Consider the following 21814-nt stretch of genomic DNA (forward strand, 5'->3'; position numbering starts at 1 on the left):
AACACTCCTGATCATGATGCCCCGAGGCTGTTACACGTTCTGGACCTTAATCTGCACTACCCTGCCCACCTATTTCGGCTGCTGCAGAAGCTACCTGCGGTCAGACCCACCTCTGATTAGGACTCAGCGGCTCTCCACAAGAGCTGCACCCAGTGAAAGGGGTAAAACTGTTGTTTCTGGGTCCCACCCACAGAAACTTTGATATCACTGGCCTGGGCAGCAACCTAGCATCAGGAGTTTTAAAATCTCCTCAAACAATTTGCATATGTAGCCAAGGTTGAGAACCATTGGTTTCTGTTGAAACCCACACTTGTGGCTCCAGGAGACATTTATAGCAAACTGGTCCACCATCACCACTTCACTCTGGGGGCTTTCTACAGCTGGGGTGTAGGTGTGGGGCTGGGGCTGGAGGGTTCAGTACAGATGGGAGGGATGTCTTGATCTAACTACTTAGCACATCCTGTGTTTGTCTTTCCAAATCACTTTCTGTTTTGCTTTTACTTCCGTGTGCTTTTTTCTTTCAATAAACCACACTGACTGCCAACTATCTATTCTCCAACCTGTTGTCCTCCCTTTGGGATCAAAGTCCAAGCCACGTATGACCTCATTTATTCTCAAAATAGCCCTGTGAGTGAGGAAAGAGCCAGGCTTTTGTTTCCTAAGACAAATCAGGGACCTGAAGATCAAGAAGGGTTCTATGCATCACGGAATTCATATCATTATTTCACTTCCATGCATTTACAGCAATTTTCCACATACAAAGCGCTTTCACCTATTTGCTCCCATGGAATCCTGACAGCAAGCTGGTGGTGACAGTATTTTTATAACCAAGGTGGCCACACGTCCTGATTGGTCCTGAACAACCCCAAAGTACACCTGTGGTCCCAGCCTAATTATTGTAGCACCCCCTTTCACTCCCAGAAGTGTCTTGGTTTGGACAATAAGTTATATGGTCGCCTTATTTACAGCCACCCTCTTGTTGTAAGAGGGGACTATCGAGACTCATAGAGAAGTTAAGTCATTTGTTCAGAGTCACTCAGCTAACTGGAGGCAGAGGCAACACTTGAACCCAGGCCCTGTGTCTCCAAACCTCTGCCCCACGCATGGATGCTATGAAACAATGAATTAGAGCTTATCTACTCAAACCTTTCTTATTATAGATGAAGAAACTAACCACGTTGAGAAATGATCTCTCCAAAGTCACTCTCAGAATGTTCCCTGGCAGGGAAAGCCTTGGAGTGCAGAGTGGGGATGGCGAGGCTCCTTGACAGCATTCCGTGACCACATAGGAATGATCAGGGAATTATCCACGATTGTCATCTTGGATGGCACCTGAGAGCCTCACTTGACAAAAGAAGGTACAAGGCTCGACATATGGGTGTTTAGAAGAGTAAGAAACTTAGATTCTGAACCTCTAGGTCTGAGGACTAGAAGTAAATGTTCTTGCCCTCTACTCTGGGCATTTCATGGGCCCTCTCGGTGAGCACCTGTGTTGTTCCACTATAAAACGGAAGTAATCATCATTCTTATGTCTCTAGGTTGTTGCAGGGAGAGCGAACTGCAGCTCACCCAGTGCTGACCACAGCAGGCCTCAGCAAGGCCCCTATGAGTCATGCGTATTCGTTTTCTTCATTTCTTACATGAATGGACCAAGGCTCATCAACAAAGATACTGGGGATCCAGCAGCAAGATAAAATATTTGAATGTGCTTCGTAAGTCCTAAAATGCTTGCTGCCTTTCATTATTATTATCAGCAGCTAGAGTAACAACAGATAATGATGATCAATTGCTGTGGGACAGAATCATATGTCCTTGAAACTCCCTGGGTGAGAGAGGTTCTGGATGGCACACCCAGGGGACAGGCTGGGTGGAAGGGTTGCTCCATGGTCATGTTGAAGATAAGCAATAACACGACTCTTCCTGGGTAGGGCCTGCCTGTCTGGGAGGCTTCCTAGGATGTGGGCTGGCGATTGCCCTGCTCTGCGAAAGCACCTCAGGTCCCTGACACCTTCAACAAGAAAGCCTTTCTTCCTACGGGAATCGTAGCGCTAAGAGAGATGTCAGACTTGGAATGCCTCATTTCGTAAATCAGGACATTGCTTCCAGAGACGAGACTGTGGAAAACATGGCCTGTGTCTCATTTCACAATCATTGTCAGCCTTGACTTGTCCCTGTCAATAATAACGTCTAACCAGAAGCTGAAAAGGGAGGGGCCGGGGTGGGGGTCAAAAGAGCTTTTCTGTCGGATTTTTCGTCCCCTGCGTCAGTCTGGTTTTTGAACTAACCATGAAGGCCTGCCTGGCTCTCATGGATTGCTTTCTTATAGGGAAAAAAATGACTACACGGGCATTTTAGAGTTCTTTGGGGGCCCTGGGGACTGTGCAGGGAGCTCTTTACATAAATGGAGAAAACCTCCAAAGCTGCCAACATGAGATTCCAAAGGCGCAGGTAGAATTGGTCTCTGCACCTTGCAGTGGGGCGAAGGGTTTCTTTGGCTCTAAAGAGTCAATTTGTGTTTCAAATATCTTTTAGGAACCTGACACTGTGAAACGACCTGCTCTCAGGGAATCTGAGAAAGTCCTAGAATAGCTTTCTTCAAGGAGAGCAGCAAGACTCCTGGCTTTGTTAAAGCTCTCCCTATTCACGCCCTCGGCTGCAGGCCGGGAGGCTGAAGTTCAGGTCCCCACTGCCGCTGGCCAGTGCTGCCCAGCCTCCCGAGGGGACAAGACCCCTTTCCCTACCTGGGTCTGCCGGGGGTTCTGGAAGTCCTACCCAGAGGGGTCCCATAAACTAAATGAGGGCACCAGGAGCCACATTCGAAGGGAGAGAAGCCATCTGACAAAAGCAGATGTCATGAAATGACAGGTGTAATTTCTACAGATAATTTTTAAACTAAACACAAAGAATGTAAATCCCAGGGGAAGAAATGTAACAAACCTTTGTGGCATGCTGAGCCAACCGGCACAGATGGCTTCCCTTGTCTCAGGGAATATGTGTACCTTTTCAATTCCAAGGACCCTTCCCTTCTCCAGTGATCTGCGTATTTCTAGGGAAACTTTGCCTTCTAAGGGGTTTTTTTTTTCCGCCTTTGTGAAAGGTCTCCGCTCTCAAGCAGCCTGCTGACTCCCCCTCCCCCAAGTCCCGGCGACTCTGTCTGCACCGCCCTGGAGGCAACTCTCCTGCCGCCTCAGGTTTCCCGGCTTCTGGGGTGTCGGCACCGAGGACCGATCAAATGTTTCTTTCTTATTACACCAGCGCACCGAGAAAACGCTCCCGGGCCTCCATCCTTCTTCCCACAGTTTGCAAAAGAATTGAGAGGCTTTGACGTTAGGCTTGCTGCCTGGGGAGCGAGGCGACTTAATTTATTTTTTCACGGTGTCCCTTCCTCCCAGTCTGCCCAGGTTAACCCGAACGCTTTCCGAACTGCCGAACCCTTTGCATTTCCTGATAGGACCTTGCAGAATCTTGATTACGACAATAATAATAATGTTGAAGAATGGAGTGTTTGTTGTGTGCTTTGCAGGTCACAAAGCAAGAAAACATCTTTGTTTCCCTTTTCTTTTAGTGGTTCTGAGTAATAGAGAAAAAAGGGCGGGGGGGGGCGTTAAGAAATGTTAATTTTGCTTTGCCAAAGGTAATTCTATCACTAATAATGATTCTTTTTTATTCCCCCACGCCCTCAGTTTTAGAAGATAGGATCGCGGGTCCAGCCAGGTTCCTGGCATCTCCCCTCACCTGGGGACGCCCGTTAGGAAAACGCAGCGCCGCGCGGGGCACGGCTCTGGACGGCGGCGGTGACCGCCCGTCCCGCGGCGGCTTGGACACGCGGCCGGCCGACTCTCCGAGAAGACAGCCACCTGCCGGACCGCCCCCGACGCCGTTCCGCCCCCGGAGCCCCGGAGCCGGGCTCTGGCTTGCAGAAAGGCCGCCCACGGGCCCGCGCGGGCCGGGCTGCGCTCCCCGGGGAGGGTCGGGCGCCCCTGCGCGGTCCGCGCGGGTGCGCGTGAGCCGGCTGCGGCGGCGGCAGGTGCCGCGGCCGCCAAGCCGCCGACCTACCTTCACGAAGAGTTCGATCTCGGGGTCCCTGTCGTCCCCGTTAGCTGTCGCCGAGTCCGTCATGCCGTCGGCGCCCGGGGCCACCGTCCCGGGCCGGAGAGGCGCCACCTCTGTGTCTCCCGGGCCAGCGCTCCGCTCTGCGCTCCTGCCCGGAGGGGCCTCCTTCCAAAGCGGCGTTGTTGTCGCCGCCGCCCCCAATCTCTGTCTCCGTCCCGGGAAGGCGAAGTCCGAGAACCAGTCCCGGGCGACGGCGCGGGAAGGAGGGAGACCAGGGGCGGGCGGGCCGGGGGGAGAGGTAGGCTCGGGGGCGGCAGCCGGTCCTGCGAGCAACAAGTGCCGGCGGCAGGGCGGTGTCACCGGATCGGCGGCTGTCAGCGATCCCGCGTTCGCCGCCGGCGCGCCCGAAATAGCCGGCGGCTGCGGGGCGGGGTCAGCGCCGAGCGGCGGCGGGGCGGGGGCGGGGGGGGGCACCCCGCGAGTCAGCCGAGCTCGGGCCCCGACCGGCCGCCGGCCAAGCCACCCCGCGGGGCGCCGGGCGCGGGCCCAGCCGGCCCGGAGGACCTCCTAGGAAAGGTAACGCGGGGAGGCAGAGGGAGTCCGAGAGAAGAGGAGGAGGGGAAGGAAGGGAAGAGGACGGATGTCTTTAAGTCTTAAGTTTCAACGTACTACCAGCGTTATCCACCTGGGAACCCCTTCCTGCCTTAGCAAGGCTCAGAGAGGAGAGGAGCCGTGGGGAGCGTGAGAGGGCAGGAGAGGACCCGAAAACAGGCCACTGCCGTCCTCGTGCAGCACCAGTAGAGTGGGGAGGGGTGGGGTCGGGCAGAGACCAGCAAGGGTGGCTTGTAACGTAGTGGGGTGACCCTACTGGGTCAGGTGCAGCCTAGCTAGCCAGGCACCCCTGTCTTTTAACCTTCTGGACTTGTTCGTTCTTTCCTTCCTTTTTCTTTTATTTTGCTTTTTATTCTTGTCTTTCCTTTTTTCCTATTCTTATTTCATTTGTTTTCTCTTTGCTTTTTAGCGAAGCATGATACACTTACAAAAATGCACATGTCTTAAGTGTTCAGTTCAATGAATTTTCACAGTCTGAACCCACCCATGAAAAACCAACACCAGATGAAAAAACAAAATGTTGGTTACGCCCCCAGAAGTTCTTCCTGGTCTCTCTCCTCTCCACCCCTCCTCCCCTCCTCCCCTCTCCCTGACCAGGGGAACCATTGGCCTGGTTTGTATCAGCACAGCTTACTTTTGCCTGGACGCTTACATGACATTTGTGAGATTCACCATTCTGCTGCGTGTAGTTGTAAACCGTCCGTTTTCATTGCCACGACATATTTATCCATTCTTCTCCTGATGGACATGGCATAGTTCCCAGTTAACTACTACCACGGTTACCGCTGCCAAAAAACCTTCTGTCTATCAAACATGCTTTGGTGAATGCATGGACACTTTTCTGTTGGGTACATACTTAGGAGGGGAATTGCTAGGTTATAGAGTATAAGAAGGTGCTTCTTGAATAAACACTGCCAACTGGTTTTCCACAGTGGTTGTACCAATTTACATTGCCACCCTTCTTCTTTTTTTTTTTTTATTGTTGTCCAACCCCCTTCATTTCTTTTCAAAATAAGCACTAGGTTTTTTGCATCTGAAATCTGGTCAAATTCTGTTTGTTTTCATTGCCTTCTCTTTAGCTAATCCTGTTTGTGCTCTGTCTTGTCTTACTTACAAATATAATTTGTTTCGCAGCATTATTAAAAAATAATCATTTAATGATAAAAATAAGTAATAGTATTTATTATGTACCAGGAAAAAATGCTAAGTACCTACATGTCTTAACGTGTTTAATCTTTACAAATTGTGTTTTTATTTCAATTTTACAAGTAGGGAAACAATGTATAGATTATGAAGCAACTTGCCCCCAGCCCTTCGACTAGGAAATGGTGAAATCAGAATTTGAACCCAGGAGGTCTGAGCCTGTGCTCTCAACCGCCCTACTAACTGCCTCCCGCCAACTCAGTACGTACAAGGTAAGTCACTTTGGGGAAACAATACACTGCCCTTGTCTTCACGGAAATTAAAATTCATTTCAGCATGATGGACCCATGAAAGGAAAACTAGGGCTGCCACATAAACTAGGCAGAAGGAGGGGCTACAGGAGTCAGCATGTAGAGATTGTTCACCCCAGTTTGAGTGGGTAGAGGGAAAGGCCGCATTCAGCACACGGTACTTCAGCTGAACCTTCCTGAATGTCAGGTGTCTGGAGGGCAGAGAAGGTGGCAAGGTATCTTGACCACTCTCTATGGCAGGCTGTTTGCCCATAAACTCCAAATCTCTCCTTCTCACTGGAGAGGCAGTCCCCAAGCCCAACTTGCAACTCTCGCAATCACTATAGCGTACTCAAGGTGAGGTATAATTGCTCTTCTCACCCTTGGTTTTGGGCTTACGTCACCCAAGCCCTTAGAGAAACCTTCATGGCTGTACATTCCGAGCCAATGACTACATACTCCAGGGAGGACAAGGTTACAGAGGGAGACCAGAACCTTCACTGCATGTGGCACAGACGCTTCACTTCCCTGCTCTGCAGTGGGGACAGTATTTGCAATAGCAAGGTGGCAGAGGACAGTAAAACTCTATGTATAAAATACCTTTGAGGGCTTTATTTGAATGAAAGATGCTGTAATATGTGATCACTTTCCTGGCCATCATCTAAACAATGTAGGGTATGACCTCTACTGCTCTTCATCCCAAACCCAGCAGAGTTGCTTTCGTTTTATCTTCTCCAAATACCTACTGCTTATTGGAAAATGGAACAGCTCCCTTTTAATTTCTAGACAATACTTGCCATTCGGACACCTTTACAGGTAACTGGTAATTTACAAACCTCCATGTTCCCCAAAAAATAAGCTTTGGTCATCAAATATTTTTGGACATATTTCTAAATTCTGCTTTAGTTGAAGATAAGACTTCATTTTTCACCCTTTCATCTCAAAGCATAATTGGTTCCAATCAATTCTAGGTTTGTTCAAAGCAAACACTTCCTTGATCATAAAATATACTTCTAATAATCAGAGTTTCACAGACTTGGTGCAAGTTTTGGATAAACATTTACCAGAAAAGCACTTCAAAAATATATTCAGCGCTCACTTTGGAACAGCACCGAGAAGATTACCGTGTCCCCGTGGCAGGATGACATGCAAGTCTGTGTCCTATCCATACTTACGCGTGGCTGTGGAAAGCAAAAATTGCATGTCTGTGGGTATAGTATTCAGTGTATTCGGATCCCATGATATGACATGAAGTTTAAGGTAAGAGATTTACATAGGTGTGCAGTTTCTACACCTCGCTTGAAATGGTACACTAGGAACTCTAAACACACTGAGGACAGTTAGGTATGTGTATTGTACTCCTAAAGCACCAACTATAAAAGTTATACAAAGAGATATAATAAAAAGCCAATGAATAAATGAAAATGTAATGGCAAAAAATACTCAAATAATCTAAAGACTTGATAGGTGGGAAAGGGGCAACTAAAAAAACTAATAATAAAACGGCACATCTAAATCCAGCTCTACCAATGCTTACACTACATAAAAGTGGTCTAAACACATCAGTTAAAAGCTGAGATTGTTGGAGAATTAAAAAAAAAGTCCAAGACCCAACCATATGTTATTACAGAATCTCACTTTAACCATAATGATGTCGATAAGTTGAAAGTAAAATGATGGGAAAAGCAATAGCACGCAAACACTAATCAAAAGAAAATAAGTGGCTATATTAATATCAGACACATTGATTCCAGACAAGAAAATGATAGTGGACAAGAGGAATATTACAAACTGATAAAAGGGTCAATTCATGGAGAAGATGTAACAACACTAAATGTGTATTTACTCACCCGTATTTTGCCATGTACAATGTGCACCCTCATTTTTCCCCAAACTTTCAGGAAAAAAACTTATTTATTTATTTGTTTATTTATTTATTTATTTATTATTGTTGTTTAATTACAGTTGTCTGCATTTTCTCCCCACCCCTCCACCCCACCCCAGCCATACCCACCTCCCTCCCACACCTCCATCCTCCCCCTTGGTTTTGTCCTTGTGTCCTTTATAGTAGTTCCTGAAACTGTAGTAGCCCCGCCCCACTCCCCTCTGGCTATTGTTAGATTGTTCTTAACTTCAATGTCTATGGTTATATTTTGTCTGCCTTAGGAAAAAATTTTTTTGTTTTAATTTTTTAATCCAAATTTGTGTTTATTTGGAAATTTGTATTTATTTGGAAACAAAACCAAGTATTCCAGGGTATTATTTTGTATATGGATACCGTTATTGCTTTCTAGATTTACACTTGTAATGCATGAGCATAAATAAAATAATTAAAAACATTTATATGGATATGAAATTAGTACTACCCATGTATAATGTGCCTCATTACTTTTCCCTCAAAAATGTGGGCAAAAAGTGCACATTATACATGGCAAAATATGGCACTAATGGAGCTTCCAAATACATGAAGCAAGAGCTGATTAGTGAACGGAGAAAGACAAATATACAGTTACAGTTGGAGACCACCGTATTCCTCTCTTAGCAACTGATAGCACAAGTAGAACAACAACAAAAAAAATCAGCAAGAATGTAGAGGACGTAAACAACACTGTCAACCAATTTGACCTACTGAGCATTTATGGACTATCCCACCCAACTAACAAGAGAATATACACTATATCCAAGTACACATGGAACATTCACCAAAATAGACCATATGCGTCATAAAACAAACATTTGAAAGAATAAAATTATACAAAGCATATTCTCTAACCATGATAGAATCAATCTGATCCATCAAAAAGATTTCAGGAAAACATCTAAATATTTGGAAATTAATACACTTTAAGAAATTCATTGGCCAGAAAGAAAGTCTCAAGAAAATACTTTTAGAAAATTAAAAAAATTGGAAACGACTTTGAACCAAATGCAAATGAACATGCAACATATTAAAATTAGTGAGTGCCTAGAAAGAAAAGCAACTAAACGAGTGCCTAGAAAGAAATTTATACTCAAAATGCTGTTTTTAGGAAAAAAGTTAAGGTCCCAAATCATTAATGTAAGCTTCTACCTTAAGAAACTAGAAAAAAAAATAGCTGGCTAAATTCAAAGCAAAAGGAATAAAATAAAAAATGTAAGAAAAGAAATTAATAAAATTGAAAAAAGAGAAAACAGTGAAGAAAATCAGTGAAAACAGGAGCTGGTTATTGTAAAAAATCACTAAGATTCATAAACCTCTCCATAGATGTATGAAGAGAAAGAGCATGAAGATATATACTACCAGTATGAGGAATGAAAGATGGCACATGACTACACATTCCACAGGCATAAAAGGATAATGAAGAAATACTATAGGCAATTTCCTGCACACGGATTAGAAACTCAGATGAAAAGGACCAAATCTTGAAAGGCACAAACTAACAAAATTCAGTCGAGAAAAAGTGGGTAACCTGAATAGTTCTACATCTACCAAAGATATGGAATTCATAGTTGAAAATTCTGCTAAGAACCCCAAAACTTCAAGCCCAGATGTCTGCATTAATGAATTAGACTAGACATTTACGAGGAAAAGAAAACCAATTCTATACATTCTCTTCCAGAAATAAGCAGAGGAGGAAATAAATGACTTGTCTACAAAATTTGTAAAAACTTCTTTCAACTGAAAAATAAGAAAACAACCCAGTTTTTAAAAAGAGCCATAAGATATGAACACTTTGCCCTGACCAGTGTGGCTCAGTTGATTGGGCATCGTCCTGCACAGCCAAAGGTTGCCTGTTCGATTCCGGGTCAGGGCACATGCCTGGGTTGCAGTTTCAGTCCCCACTCGGGACCTGCATGAGAGACAACCGATTGACGTTTCTCTCTCACATCGATGTTCCTCTCCCTTCTTTCTCTCTCCCTTCCCTTGTCTCTAAAAATACATAAATAAAATCTCTTTATAAAAGATATGAACACTTTACCAAAAAGGTCACACCAATAGCAAATAAGCATATGAAAAGATGAACAACACAACTGTTCAGTAGAGAAATGCAAATTAAATGAGAGATGCCACAAATACTTAGCAGAATGACTAGAATACGTGCCCAGGACAATCCCATATGGTGGCAAGAAGGAAGAACAAGTGGCACTCCCAGACATATTGGTGGGAATGCAAAATTGTATAATCACTCTAGAAAAGAGTTTGTCAACTTCACAGAAAGTCAAGTGTACACTTACCACATGACCCACTTAATATCTCCTGGGGATTACCCCAGAGAAATGAAAACTGAGGTTCTCATGAAAACCTGTGCATAAGTATTGATAGCAACATAATTCATAATTGACCCAAGCTGGAAAGAACCCAAATGTCCCCCCCAGAGGATGAATGAATAAACAAACAGTGGCACATCCATCCGATGGCATACCGCTTAGCAATAAAGAGGAACGGATAGGTACACAATAGAGTGAATCTCAAATACACTACATTCAGTGAAAGAAGATGAAGAGGAATGGATACGTACACAATAGAGTGAATCTCAAATACACTACGCTAAGTGAAAGAAGCCAGTCTCAAGAGGATACACACTGTGTGATTCCATCTATATGACATCCTGGAAAGGCAAAGTTATAGGCAAGGAGAGAAAAAGAGCGGCCGTCAGATGTTGGGGTAAGAGAGGGTTTGACTACATGGGACAGCACAAGATTTTTTTCAGGTGACAGACCTATTCTGTATCCTGTCTGTAGTTACAAACATTTCTGTATGTGTTAAAAATATAGAACTATATACCAGAAAAGAGAATTTTTGGTATGTAAGTTTTTTAATTTATCAAGATGCTTAAAAACTTAAACACCAATACACTAGGTTCTATTTCCACATTCCCTTTTCACTCATTCTTTGCTTCAAACCCTTAACATCGAATCTCATCTTGCCATTGACTTCAGATCTGTTCCATGAGGCCTAGTAGTCCTAATCATAGCCAATCAACAAAACAGAGCAAACCTTAACTGAAATAAAATATAAAACAAAACAAAATAAGCATAGACTTAGAGAATGTGTGTATATGTGATAAAAAGACACTATGAAATAAAGATTATTCTTATAGAGAGATTTTCCAGAAGTGTTCACCTTACCCAGTACAAGAATATAGCCATATTTTAATTAAAGCTCCCAATTCAAGGATTTAATGATACCTACTTGATACCCAGAGTAGTATCTACGAAGGGAGACTGAAAAAACCCAGAATTACCTTCCGAAGGGTGGGCCCCTTGTGCTACTGGCTTCCCCTGATAGTTGAGTGTCCTAGGAACCCATCTGTGTTAGCGTGCAAACTGGCACTGTTGTGAGAGGCTGTGTACAGCTTCAGTGAATTTTTGTGAAGCCTCTTTCAACGCGTTTGCCCATTTCATGATGGGTGATTTACAAGCGCACCTTCCCACAATGAGCTTAGTGTTCCACAATTTTTTCACCAAACATGGCATGGCCCCCATGCTCCACCCTCCCTATTCACCCTGTCTTGCCCTGAGAGACATTTTTTGTTGTTGTTTCCCCAGATGAAAAAGTCCTCAAAGGGAAACATTTTGCTGATGTGGAACAGGTGGAAAAAAAAAAACAATAAACACGAAAAGACATCAAAATCGATGAGTTCAAAAACTGTTTTGAGCAGTGGAAAAAAGTCTCGATAGGTGTATTGCATCAAATGGAGAGTACTTTGAGGGGGACTGAAGTTTAAATATGTAAGAATAGATACACAATTTTTATAAATAAATTCCAGGTTTTTTGGTTCCCCCCCCCCTGTATTTCTATGGAAATTAGATTGTTCCACCCTTATATTCTCTAGACGGGATCTCTTGAACAATCCCAAGCACTTGAGGTTCCAGTGGAGGGGACTGGTAAATTCTGACGACAGCTGCAAAAGCACCAGTTATTCAATGCATGTGTCTCTGGGGGAGGACCAAGTGGGTGGGCACCAGGAGAGGGGAGTCCGGGAGGGATCACACCGGCGTGAGGTCACAGATTGGCTGTGAGGAGGAGGATCGAGGCGGGTTGTTCTTCTATTCATTCCTTTATAAACTGACGAGTCCTTCGGTGTGCCCAACATTGCCAGTGACCTTTGTCCCCACAGCAGTCCGTCCACTTGCACTTAACAAACGGAGAGCCCTGGAGCTGGGCTGCACTGAAGCCAAGAGTCCTTGTCAAAAACTGTCACTCATCCCACTGACTCACTCATCACTCATTCCTCCAGCCAGTGGTTTGGAGGTGTCTTCTGTGTGCCGGGTACCGTTCATGCTCTTTCTAGAACGCTCTGAGAGCACTCAGTGTACATAATATCTCTTCCTGGTGAAGAATAGTCTTCGCTCTTGCATTATTCCTTCACAGGCTGAGTCAGGTATTTCCCACAAGATTGAGACCTTGAGGACCGAAATCCAGTTCTGTGTCCCTTCCGCATGTCCCACAGAGTGGAATGGTCCCTGGCTATAAACTCGTTAACAAACTGGTAATATTTCCAGTACAGTGTACATGCTCATTAGATAACCGTGGAATAACTGGAAGCTCTTTGATTCCCAGCCCCCTCCACTAGGGATTCTGCCCTTACATTACTCAAAGGCAGACAACACAGTGTGGGGTTTTTAGAAGATTCTAATTTTGAACTAAAACATGGGAAAGAGTTATGTAGTAATAATAATAATTAACATTTACAAAGAGCCCATCATGGGCCGGGAGCTCTGCATCCCTTACTAGCTCATTTCATCTCCATAATAACCCAGCGAGGCAGGTGCTAGTGGTCCCATTTCACAAATGAGGAAGCACAGACTTCAAGAGGCCAAGTAACTTGACCAAGATCACATGTGTAATTATAGGTACCACAGCTGGTATTCTGAGCCACGTCTCTCCATTGTTAAAGTTCATTTTATTAACCACCATACTTTACTGTGTGGTGTGTATGTGAAGGGGGATGTGATTGGAAGATGTCGGGATGCTTATTGGATGGGTGGAATCAGTGAATGACTCATCTTGGATAAGGAATGGCTGGATTGGGGGATTCTGGAACCCTTCTTTCCTCTGTCTAATCTAAAAGACACTCAGAGATGAGCTGAAAAGAGAAGCAGGGAGGTGGCACATAAAAAATAAAATAAAAAATACCCAGTCCCTAGAGACAAAAGCCCAGAGAAAATGGACCTGAGGTCATATTCTTTGCATCACCACACATTTTTGGCAGGGTTTACTGTGCTGGTGATTACGCTCACTTAATGGCAAAGTTCACACTTAAGTCATAGCCAGATCACATAGAAATACAAGTATTACACAAATACATTTAAAAAACACTTGGACAGGGGCCAAGATAAAGACATGTAACAAAACTTTTTAAAATTGTTGATCTACATTACTTTTATTCACACATCTGATTTTCTTTTGGCTAATAGGCCCATCTTGCCAATTGGCCAGAAGTAGCCCTTAATAGAGGGATTAAAGGGCAACGTGTTAAATAGGACCAGGGTTTGGGAGAAAAACAAGGAGAGGGACCTTTGGAGGGGAAATCAGCATTTTTACAGGTGAGAGCAGAATACAGCATGTTTTGAGAAATGTGGGGAAATGCCCATAACCAAATAAAAGTTTTAAAAGGACACGAAGCATTCTTGTAATGGTTGACAACTGGAATCCACTCACCCTTTTGTTAAAGAACCAGCCCAATGTTCCTTGGGAATCTACACATCCATTCAGAGACCATTGTGTTCAAGTGGAAATTCCGGGGTAGACAGGAGACTCGTGTTGGCCAATGGAAGCAATAAATCCCTGAGTGTAGTGATTGGTTCAAAATGGACACATGATCAACTTAGGCTCAGTGAGATTCAAATCTGGGACTTTTGTCAGATATGTGTTTAAGAGACAATCTTTTCTTCTGCTGAACTTATGGAGAAACTAGGATATGATTCTGGAGCTGCCTCCGCCATCTTGCCACCACTAAGACTCTGACCGAGGAAAAAAGTCAACAGAGATTAAACAAGGCCCAAGAGAGGGAGAGGAAGCTCAACTTCTGATGTGTTTGTTGTTTGAGTGACTAGGTCTCTTGGTGCCTGAAATTTGGTGCTCCTGGTCTTTCCTGTCCTGATGGTTAATAAAATCATTTTGGGGCTCAGACTAAGTTGAATTGGGATTTGTAATGTTGCAACTGGAGAACCTGTGTAGAATAAAGAGGGTCATGGGCAAGAAATAGTTCACATGATATAAAATAGATCTCAGGGATATTGTAAGGGGCACATGAGCGATATACTTTAAAAAGGGGGGCCACATCCTGAGATGAATATAAAGTGTTATTTTTAAAGTTCCAGACCCTCATAAAAACTATATAGCCTTTGTAGGCTCATGAATTAAAATATAAAATGAAAGTAAAAATAGGTTCAGAAATTGGCAAAACTACAGAGAAATGTCCTATGTGGGGATTTAAGGGGATCAGAGATAGCTAGAGAATAAAATGATAAAATCATAAAGTGATGTCTCCATGAATTGATTTTTCTTTCCCCAACAAAGAGAATGTCTAGCAGAATAGTGAACAGAGCCCTGGGCTCAGATCCAGGAGTTCCAAATTCAAGACTTGGCTCCTGCCACTTTCTGGCCTCACAACCTGGTCATCCACCTTCTATGCCTCAATTTCCTTATATGTGCAATGGGGATAACAGTACCTTCCTTGAAGTTCATGTAAATTTTAAATAATAGAATTTATGAATATACATAGTGCATCCAACATATTGACTGACCCATAAATAGAGAACAAAAGAGCATCCCCCTCCCCACCGACGTATATAGAGCAACACGGCGTTTCAAGGCAGTTTCTCACTTAACCCCTCACTGCAACCCCATATCCAAGGCAGCTACTGTCATTACTCCATTGGTCAGTAAGCATAACTAACCTGAGAGCGGTAGAGCTTGGATTTGAATCCAGGTCTCTTTGACGTCCAAGTGCCCGCTTTTAACGAGCACTAGTTAGCATTCTGAGCACCAGTTAGTATTATTTTATTATTAATGAATTCCACAAAGGAACAGAAAAGTAAAAGCACACATACGTGCAGGCCCGGCCTGGAAGTGAAGGCTGCAGAGACGCCTGGGAGTAAAGACCAGCTGCTGGAACATTTAAGAAATGCTCCCCGGGAAAGAACAATGCACAGCGCCTATCATGACCCTGGCCTTCATCCTTTCTCTGTCTCAGTTTCAGCTCTTTAAGCTACATAAGGAATTACTTCCTCAGAAGCATCACATATTATTGGGAAAAATTACAAATTCCTTCTTGGAACTGGGCAGAGTTGATCCGACTGAACTGTTGTTGTTATTTTTAAAATAATCTATCCTAAGATGGGTGGCAAGGTCAGCCTGTTCCTCCCAGGGAATTCTAGGAACACATCTGTAGTGGGGTCTTTATTTTCTTTCCACTTATTTGCTCTCTCCCCCTCTCCCTCTCTCCATTTTAGGACCTCAGAGAAACAGTATAAGAAGACATTTCTATGTATTATTAGCTGGTCAGATCTAGGCAGATACAGAGAAAAATGATTCTGCCCCACTGTAATAAGTTGTGTTCTTTAATCTACATTCAGGGAACAAGATTTGATTCTATTTTTGTCATGTATTTTCTCCAACTGTGCAATCTTTTATGATCTGCCAGGAAGATTAACCCTATTCCCATAAAACTTGGTGGGCAGAAAATTAGAGAGTATTACCTTGAATTGCTTTAATTTCCTTCTTCCAGGGAGAAGGCGGAAAGCGCTTTAGCACTTGATTGGCTGTTACGTGCCGAGGATTGTGCTTAATGCTGAGGATAAATTTATGAATAAGACCCAGCCCCTGTCTGCAAGAAGCCCACAGTGCCTGAAATACAAGTGGGGTGCTCCTACCCCTCACCCCATTTCTACCTTGTGTAGACACAATGTGCTTTAGGAAAATACAGGGAGGGGCAAGAGTAAGTTTACAGTTGTGAGTTTGCAAAACACAGAGTTTATTCCTGAACTATTATTCATTAATATTGTATTATTTCCCATATGAGTGACTGTAAACGTACTCTCGCTCCACCCTGTAGGACTGAAGGAAGTCTGACTGTGTTGAGACAGGATGCTTATTGCCTAAGTTTTCACAACCAGAGGATGAGATAGGACTTGGATCTACCAGCTGCCTCGCAAATGAGTCCTCTTACACCGAGACAACGATGGCCAGTTAGTTCATCGTTTTCACTTATCTAGTAACCCCCTGTTATACCCAAATACTCTCAGAGACCCTGGGTATATCTTGGGGGGTAAAACAGTAGATGGCCCCTGCCTGGTGGGTCCTGCAATCCACTGTGGGAGACAGAACCAACAAGTAAACAAAATAAATATCATTATAATTATAACATATGATGAATGTCATTTTAATTATAAAATGTGATCAATATTATTGGGGAATCTGGATTATAATGATAAAAATCACAGTGGAAGTTGAAGGAACCTCCTTTGTAGAGTGTTTGTAGGGAGTGACATTCAAACCCAGACCTGAAGATAACAGAGGGCCGGTCATTTGAAGTCGGAAGGGAGGGCGGAGGGGAGCAGCGTATGGGAGGGTCCTGGGGTCGGAGAAAGCGTTCCACACTTGAAGAACTGAAGGCCTAGCCTGAATTCTCCCATGGTGTCTCTATGGGGTCTACTTCGTGGGGTCTCGTTTCCACCTTTGCCTCTGAAATGACATTGACCTTTGAACAACGTGGAAATTAAGGATCCCGAACACCTTGCAGTTAGCCATGTACAACCTTGACCCCACAAAAACTCAACTGCTAGTAGCTTGCTATTGACCAAAAACCTTACCAATTACATAAAAAGTTGGTTAACACGTACTTTATATGTTACATATGCTATATTCTTACAATAAGCGAGAGGAAAGAAAATGCTATTAAGAAAATCGTAAGGAAGAGAAAACACATTTACAGTACTGTATGTACTTATCGGAAAAAATCCACGTGTACATGAACCCACGCAGTTCAAATGTGTTGTTCAAGAGTCAACTGTACATTACACAGCTTTGTAATATCAATACATCGCTGGAGAAAATCTCCCCAGAGGTTTTCATTCAGCGCAAAAGTTCCAGCACAAAGGAATAGGGAGAGGGCCACGGACCGTGTGTTGTCTGCAGCAAATGGCTTTCTGTGTTGCTCTGTAGCTACTGATAATTTCTTCAATTAAATACACTTTGATGCCCTGACTGGTGTGGCTCAGTGGATTGAGGGCCAGCCTGTGAACCAAAGGGTCTCTGGTTCGCTTCCCAGTCAAAGCACATGCCTGGGTTGCAGTCCAGGTCCCCAGTAGGGGGCACATGAAAGACAACCACACACTGATGTTTCTCTCCCTCTCTGTCCCTCCCTTCCCCTCTCTCCAAAAAAAATAAAAAAATAAAATCTTAAAATAAATAAATAAATGCACTTTGAAAGGTTTGCAATGATCCGGGACAAAAGGCAGATGTCCGTCTAAGACTCTTCTGCAACCTACGTTTTCACCCTAAGGGCCCTCACACCTGGGTTTGCTCATCGGCTGCACCTGCAGCAGGCTGGGACATGTGGGGGAAGCAAACCCCACTCCCAAGGTCTAGTTTATGTAAGTGACTTTATGTTTTAAAAAGTTGCCTTGAATCCCACTTGATTACATTGAAATTCATTCTTTTTTACCTTGCTTCTTTTGTGTCTTGTAAACCCAATCATTGCCGCTTTTTCCGCTCTCCTAAAATTAAGTCCCCAGACGAGTAAGGCGGATGTAGACCCAGTCATTTATCTCCCATTAACGCAGCACAGGGCAATTGCATCAGTAGACACCAGACTTAATACTCTTAATGAAGCCTCCCAAGGCTAAGGCCTGCAGGGTGAAACCGCTGACTTAAGTTCTGCCTCACTCACCGCACCCTGCTCCCTGCGGGAAGTCATCAAATTAAAGGGCAGAGGGATGCAAAACAGCCACGCCAAAGTGGTCTGGCCAAGTTCACCAGTGCATGTCAACTCCTTTTCTTTGGTCATAGGGAGGCTGCGCATCACCCATGTGGATGGTGACTGGCAGTACCCTTTGCCCCTGTGTCAGGGGCCACAAGCAGTTTGCATTTGCACACCCCTGGGTGAGCATTTGCCCCACAGTAAATAAAGGAGAAGAGGGTCCTGTCTGAACAATGAACAGTACTGACCCTCTACACGCAACGGTCAGAAATGAAGTATCAGGACAATAAAAATGGGAGGAGCTTGCTCACACATGCTCACGCATGGCCATCATACCTCCCATTTATCACCATTTGAAGATGCCCCTGCCTTCCAGTAAGACCTACACAATCCATTCTTTCTCTCTCCCTATTTTTAAAAATATTTTATTTATTTATTTTTGGAGCAGGGGGAAAGGAGGGAGAAAGAGAGGGAGAGAAACATCAATGTGTGGTTGCCTCTTGTGCACCCCCCACCAGGGACCTGGCCTGCAATCCAGGCATGTGCCCTGACTGGGAATCGAACCTGTGACCCTCTAGTTTGCAGGCCAGCATTCAATCCACTGAGCCTCACCAGCTAGGGCTCTCTCCCTATATTTTTAAATAGATATTTTTTAAAACACAGTTTTAGATTCACAGAAAAATTGAGGGGAGTGTGCCTATACACACCCTGCCCCCACTACTGCACAGCCTCCCCTGCTGTCGACATCCCACACCAGAGTGGTGCACTTGTTACAGTCAGTGGAGCTACATGGATGAACAGGATCACCCCAAGCCATAGTTTACGTTAGGATGCACTTCCGATGGTGTACATTCTATGGACCTGGACAAATATATAATGGCGTGTCCATCACTGTGATATCACGTAGAGTAGTCTCATTGCCCTAAAAATTCTCTGGGCTCTGTCTATTCTCCCCTCCCTTCCCCCAGCCTCTAGGCACAACTGAATCAGTTTAGAGTCTCCATTGCTTTGCCTTTTCCAGAAAGTCATATAGTTGGAATCGTACAGTATGTACCGTTTTCAGACTGGTTTCTTTCCCTTAGTAATGTGCATTTAGGATTCCTCCACATCTTTTTATGGTGTCCATTCTCTTTTTATCCCTAGTGCCTCACATGGAGTGGACACACAGTGAGCCCTTGTTGAACAAATGGGTTGAGTAAATGGGCAAATGGATGAGTGTAGTTCATGCACAGTTCGTCTGACGACTGTTTACACCGAGGCCTAGTAAGTGCAAGCTCTCGCCCAGGCCTCTTCAAACCATGGCAACATTTGCATGGGACTTCCAAAAACATTTCTTATTGTATCCTACCAGCTGTCACGAAAAGCAAGACAGCAGCTACTTCTCTTATTATCCCCACTTCAACAAGCTCAGGCAACTCACATTCAGAGAAGTAAAATGACTTGTCCGAAGTCCCTGTGCTGGAAAGTGGCCCTACAATGCTCTGATCTACTTTGGTGTCTTTATCCTGTGCAGTGTCTCCCCTAAGGCCAAGCTTTGGGTCATTCAAATGGACCAATATTAAACAGGAAGGTAATTTCTGCTGATATGGTGACAGGTGAGGACTAAAAAATAGCCCCCTCCCAATCTTGCTACTCAGTGGAGCACATCTTCTCACAAAGAGCCCTTGACTTTGACTGTATGTCCTGTATCAGCAAACCCTAGGGGGTTTTATTTCCCCCACCGCAAGCCAACTACTACTAGACAGAAGAATTGATCTCTGGGAAGGAAAGTTTAACCACTGATGAGCGAGTAGCTCATTCTCATTCAACAGTAAAGAAGGCACGGCTGAGATTCTGCTCTTGTTAGAGGAGAAAAAGAGGGCTTTAACTTCATTCATTAAGCACATTTAAGTTCAAAGGCCAGAATTCCTTTTAGATCTGCAGTTGTGATGAGCCCTCCAAGGGACAATGTGCTTACCCTGGGAGTTAAGCCAGGTTGGGAGTGAGTTATGGGCAAGGCTTATAAAGACCTCTGCCTTGAAATCCAGTGCCATCTAGAATTCATTCACTCACTCCCAGAGCTTGACATTTAGCTTTTATCTCTTCTTTGAGAGCCTCAAACTCACGTGTAACTATTTGCTGAGTATTTCTCTTGGGTGTCCCCCAGTTTGCTCAAAGTTGACATTTCCAAAATACCAGACTAATAGTCTTCCCCAAATCCTCTTCTGCATCTCCTTTCCCAGTCTGTATCACCATCATCTATCCAGTCACCCAAATCAGAAACCAAGCCTATATTTTTGTCTAATTCCTCCATCATCCCAACCCCAATTAGTCGCCGAGTCCCTACGCGCCAATCTCCCCACTTTTCATCGCTGGTAGCACAGCTGCATTGCTCCATCCCTGAGCAGCCATGCACATCCTTTGCCACACTTGCTCTTGACCACCCATCGTGCCCCTGAAATCCATCCTCTGCCCGGTAGCCAGAGGGAGCCACCTACAATGCACATCAGGTCACACCAGCCTTGCTAAAAACCCTTCAGTGGCTCAGTGTGGACCATGCCGTTCAGTGTAATGCGATGGGTTATGACTATCTGCTCATCTGGACTCATCCGGCCACAGACCCTAAAGATTCTGGAAACCCTAATATGTTTGCTTTCCTACACTCACACCCTGCTGTTCCACACCCTCATGTCTTTGCTCTCATTACTTGAAACACTTTCCCCACGCTTCCTCACCCAGCTCGCTGTTCCTCATCCTTAAAACTCATGCTTCCGTAGCACCCTGTGTGAACCTCTACTCTTGGTCTATTACATTGAGGTTATTTGTTTATACATCTATTGCCCCTTTAGAGCTAAGATCTTCCAGTACAGGACATATCTACAGGTATGTTCAAAGACGTTCATTGCATCATTGTTTGAAATAAGAAACAACTAAATGCAAACTAGCCATCCATCAGCAGTTTGATTGGTTACGTTTTGGTGCATCCATATAGCAGAGGATATCAGAAAAAAGACACATAAAAAGTGCCATGGAAAGATGTCCAGGATATATTGTTAAATGACAAAGAAAACAAATTGTGGAAGAGTGTATGCATTTGTTTCCTTTTTTTAAGATTTTATTAATTTATTTTTAGAGAATGAGGGGGAGGGAAGGAGAAAGAGAGGGAAAGAAACATCAATGTGTGGTTGCCTCTTGTGCACCTCCTACTGGGGACCTGGCCTGCAACCCAAGCATGTGCCCTGACTGGGAATCGAAACGCCAACCCTTTGGTTCATAGGCCGGCACTCAACACACTGATCCCTGTCAGTCAGAGAAGTTTCATTTTTAAAAAATAATTGTAACTTCATATAATCTATATGGTCTGGAATGGTTATTTCCACATAGTGGTATTGGGAGGGAGAACTTTGCAATTTTTGTTTTTTACAATTTTTACTTTGTACAATGTTAGAAATTTTTGTTTCCTTTTTCTTTTTTACAAGAAGCAAATGTTGCTTTCCTAATTAAGTTGTGGGGAAAGGCACAGGCCTGTCAATGAGATGGTGTCCGGCCCTCTCAGAGTTCCCTGGGCTACCTAGGCCGCCCCTGCTGAGAGTCAGCCATGTTTCCCATCTCTGGGAAGCCAATTCCCTCTTCCACAGACTCATGCCTGGATTCAGAACCCTGGTTCCTCAGCAGCATTCTCGTACTAGCAGATCCCACTTTCCTCTGGTTCATTCAATGAACACATATGGAGACACTCCTACCGCCCTTGTCCTCACACCTGCCACAGGGGAGAGGAACTTAGTGAGGCGCTCGGGCTCCAGTCACACCTGCCTAGGAAAATGCCAT

At 44.4% G+C, this 21814-nt stretch overlaps 1 protein-coding gene across 3 annotated transcripts in view; it reads right to left on the bottom strand.

The window, feature by feature from the left end:
* CLIC5 (chloride intracellular channel 5) overlaps window positions 1–21814 on the bottom strand; it is a 151260-nt gene that overhangs the window by 91268 nt on the left and 38178 nt on the right. Inside the window, exon 1 of one of the 3 annotated variants that reach the window (XM_024557764.4) lies at window positions 4057–4453. The exons of the other annotated variants lie outside the window; for them this stretch is intronic. Coding sequence (XP_024413532.2) covers window positions 4057–4119 — 63 coding nt within the window. The 5' untranslated portion in view covers window positions 4120–4453. Of the gene's footprint in view, window positions 1–4056; window positions 4454–21814 lie in introns of those variants that run through there. 3 annotated transcript variants of the gene reach the window in all.

The sequence above is a fragment of the Desmodus rotundus genome, chromosome 11 (assembly GCF_022682495.2).
Source record: "Desmodus rotundus isolate HL8 chromosome 11, HLdesRot8A.1, whole genome shotgun sequence".
NCBI lineage: Eukaryota > Metazoa > Chordata > Mammalia > Chiroptera > Phyllostomidae > Desmodus > Desmodus rotundus.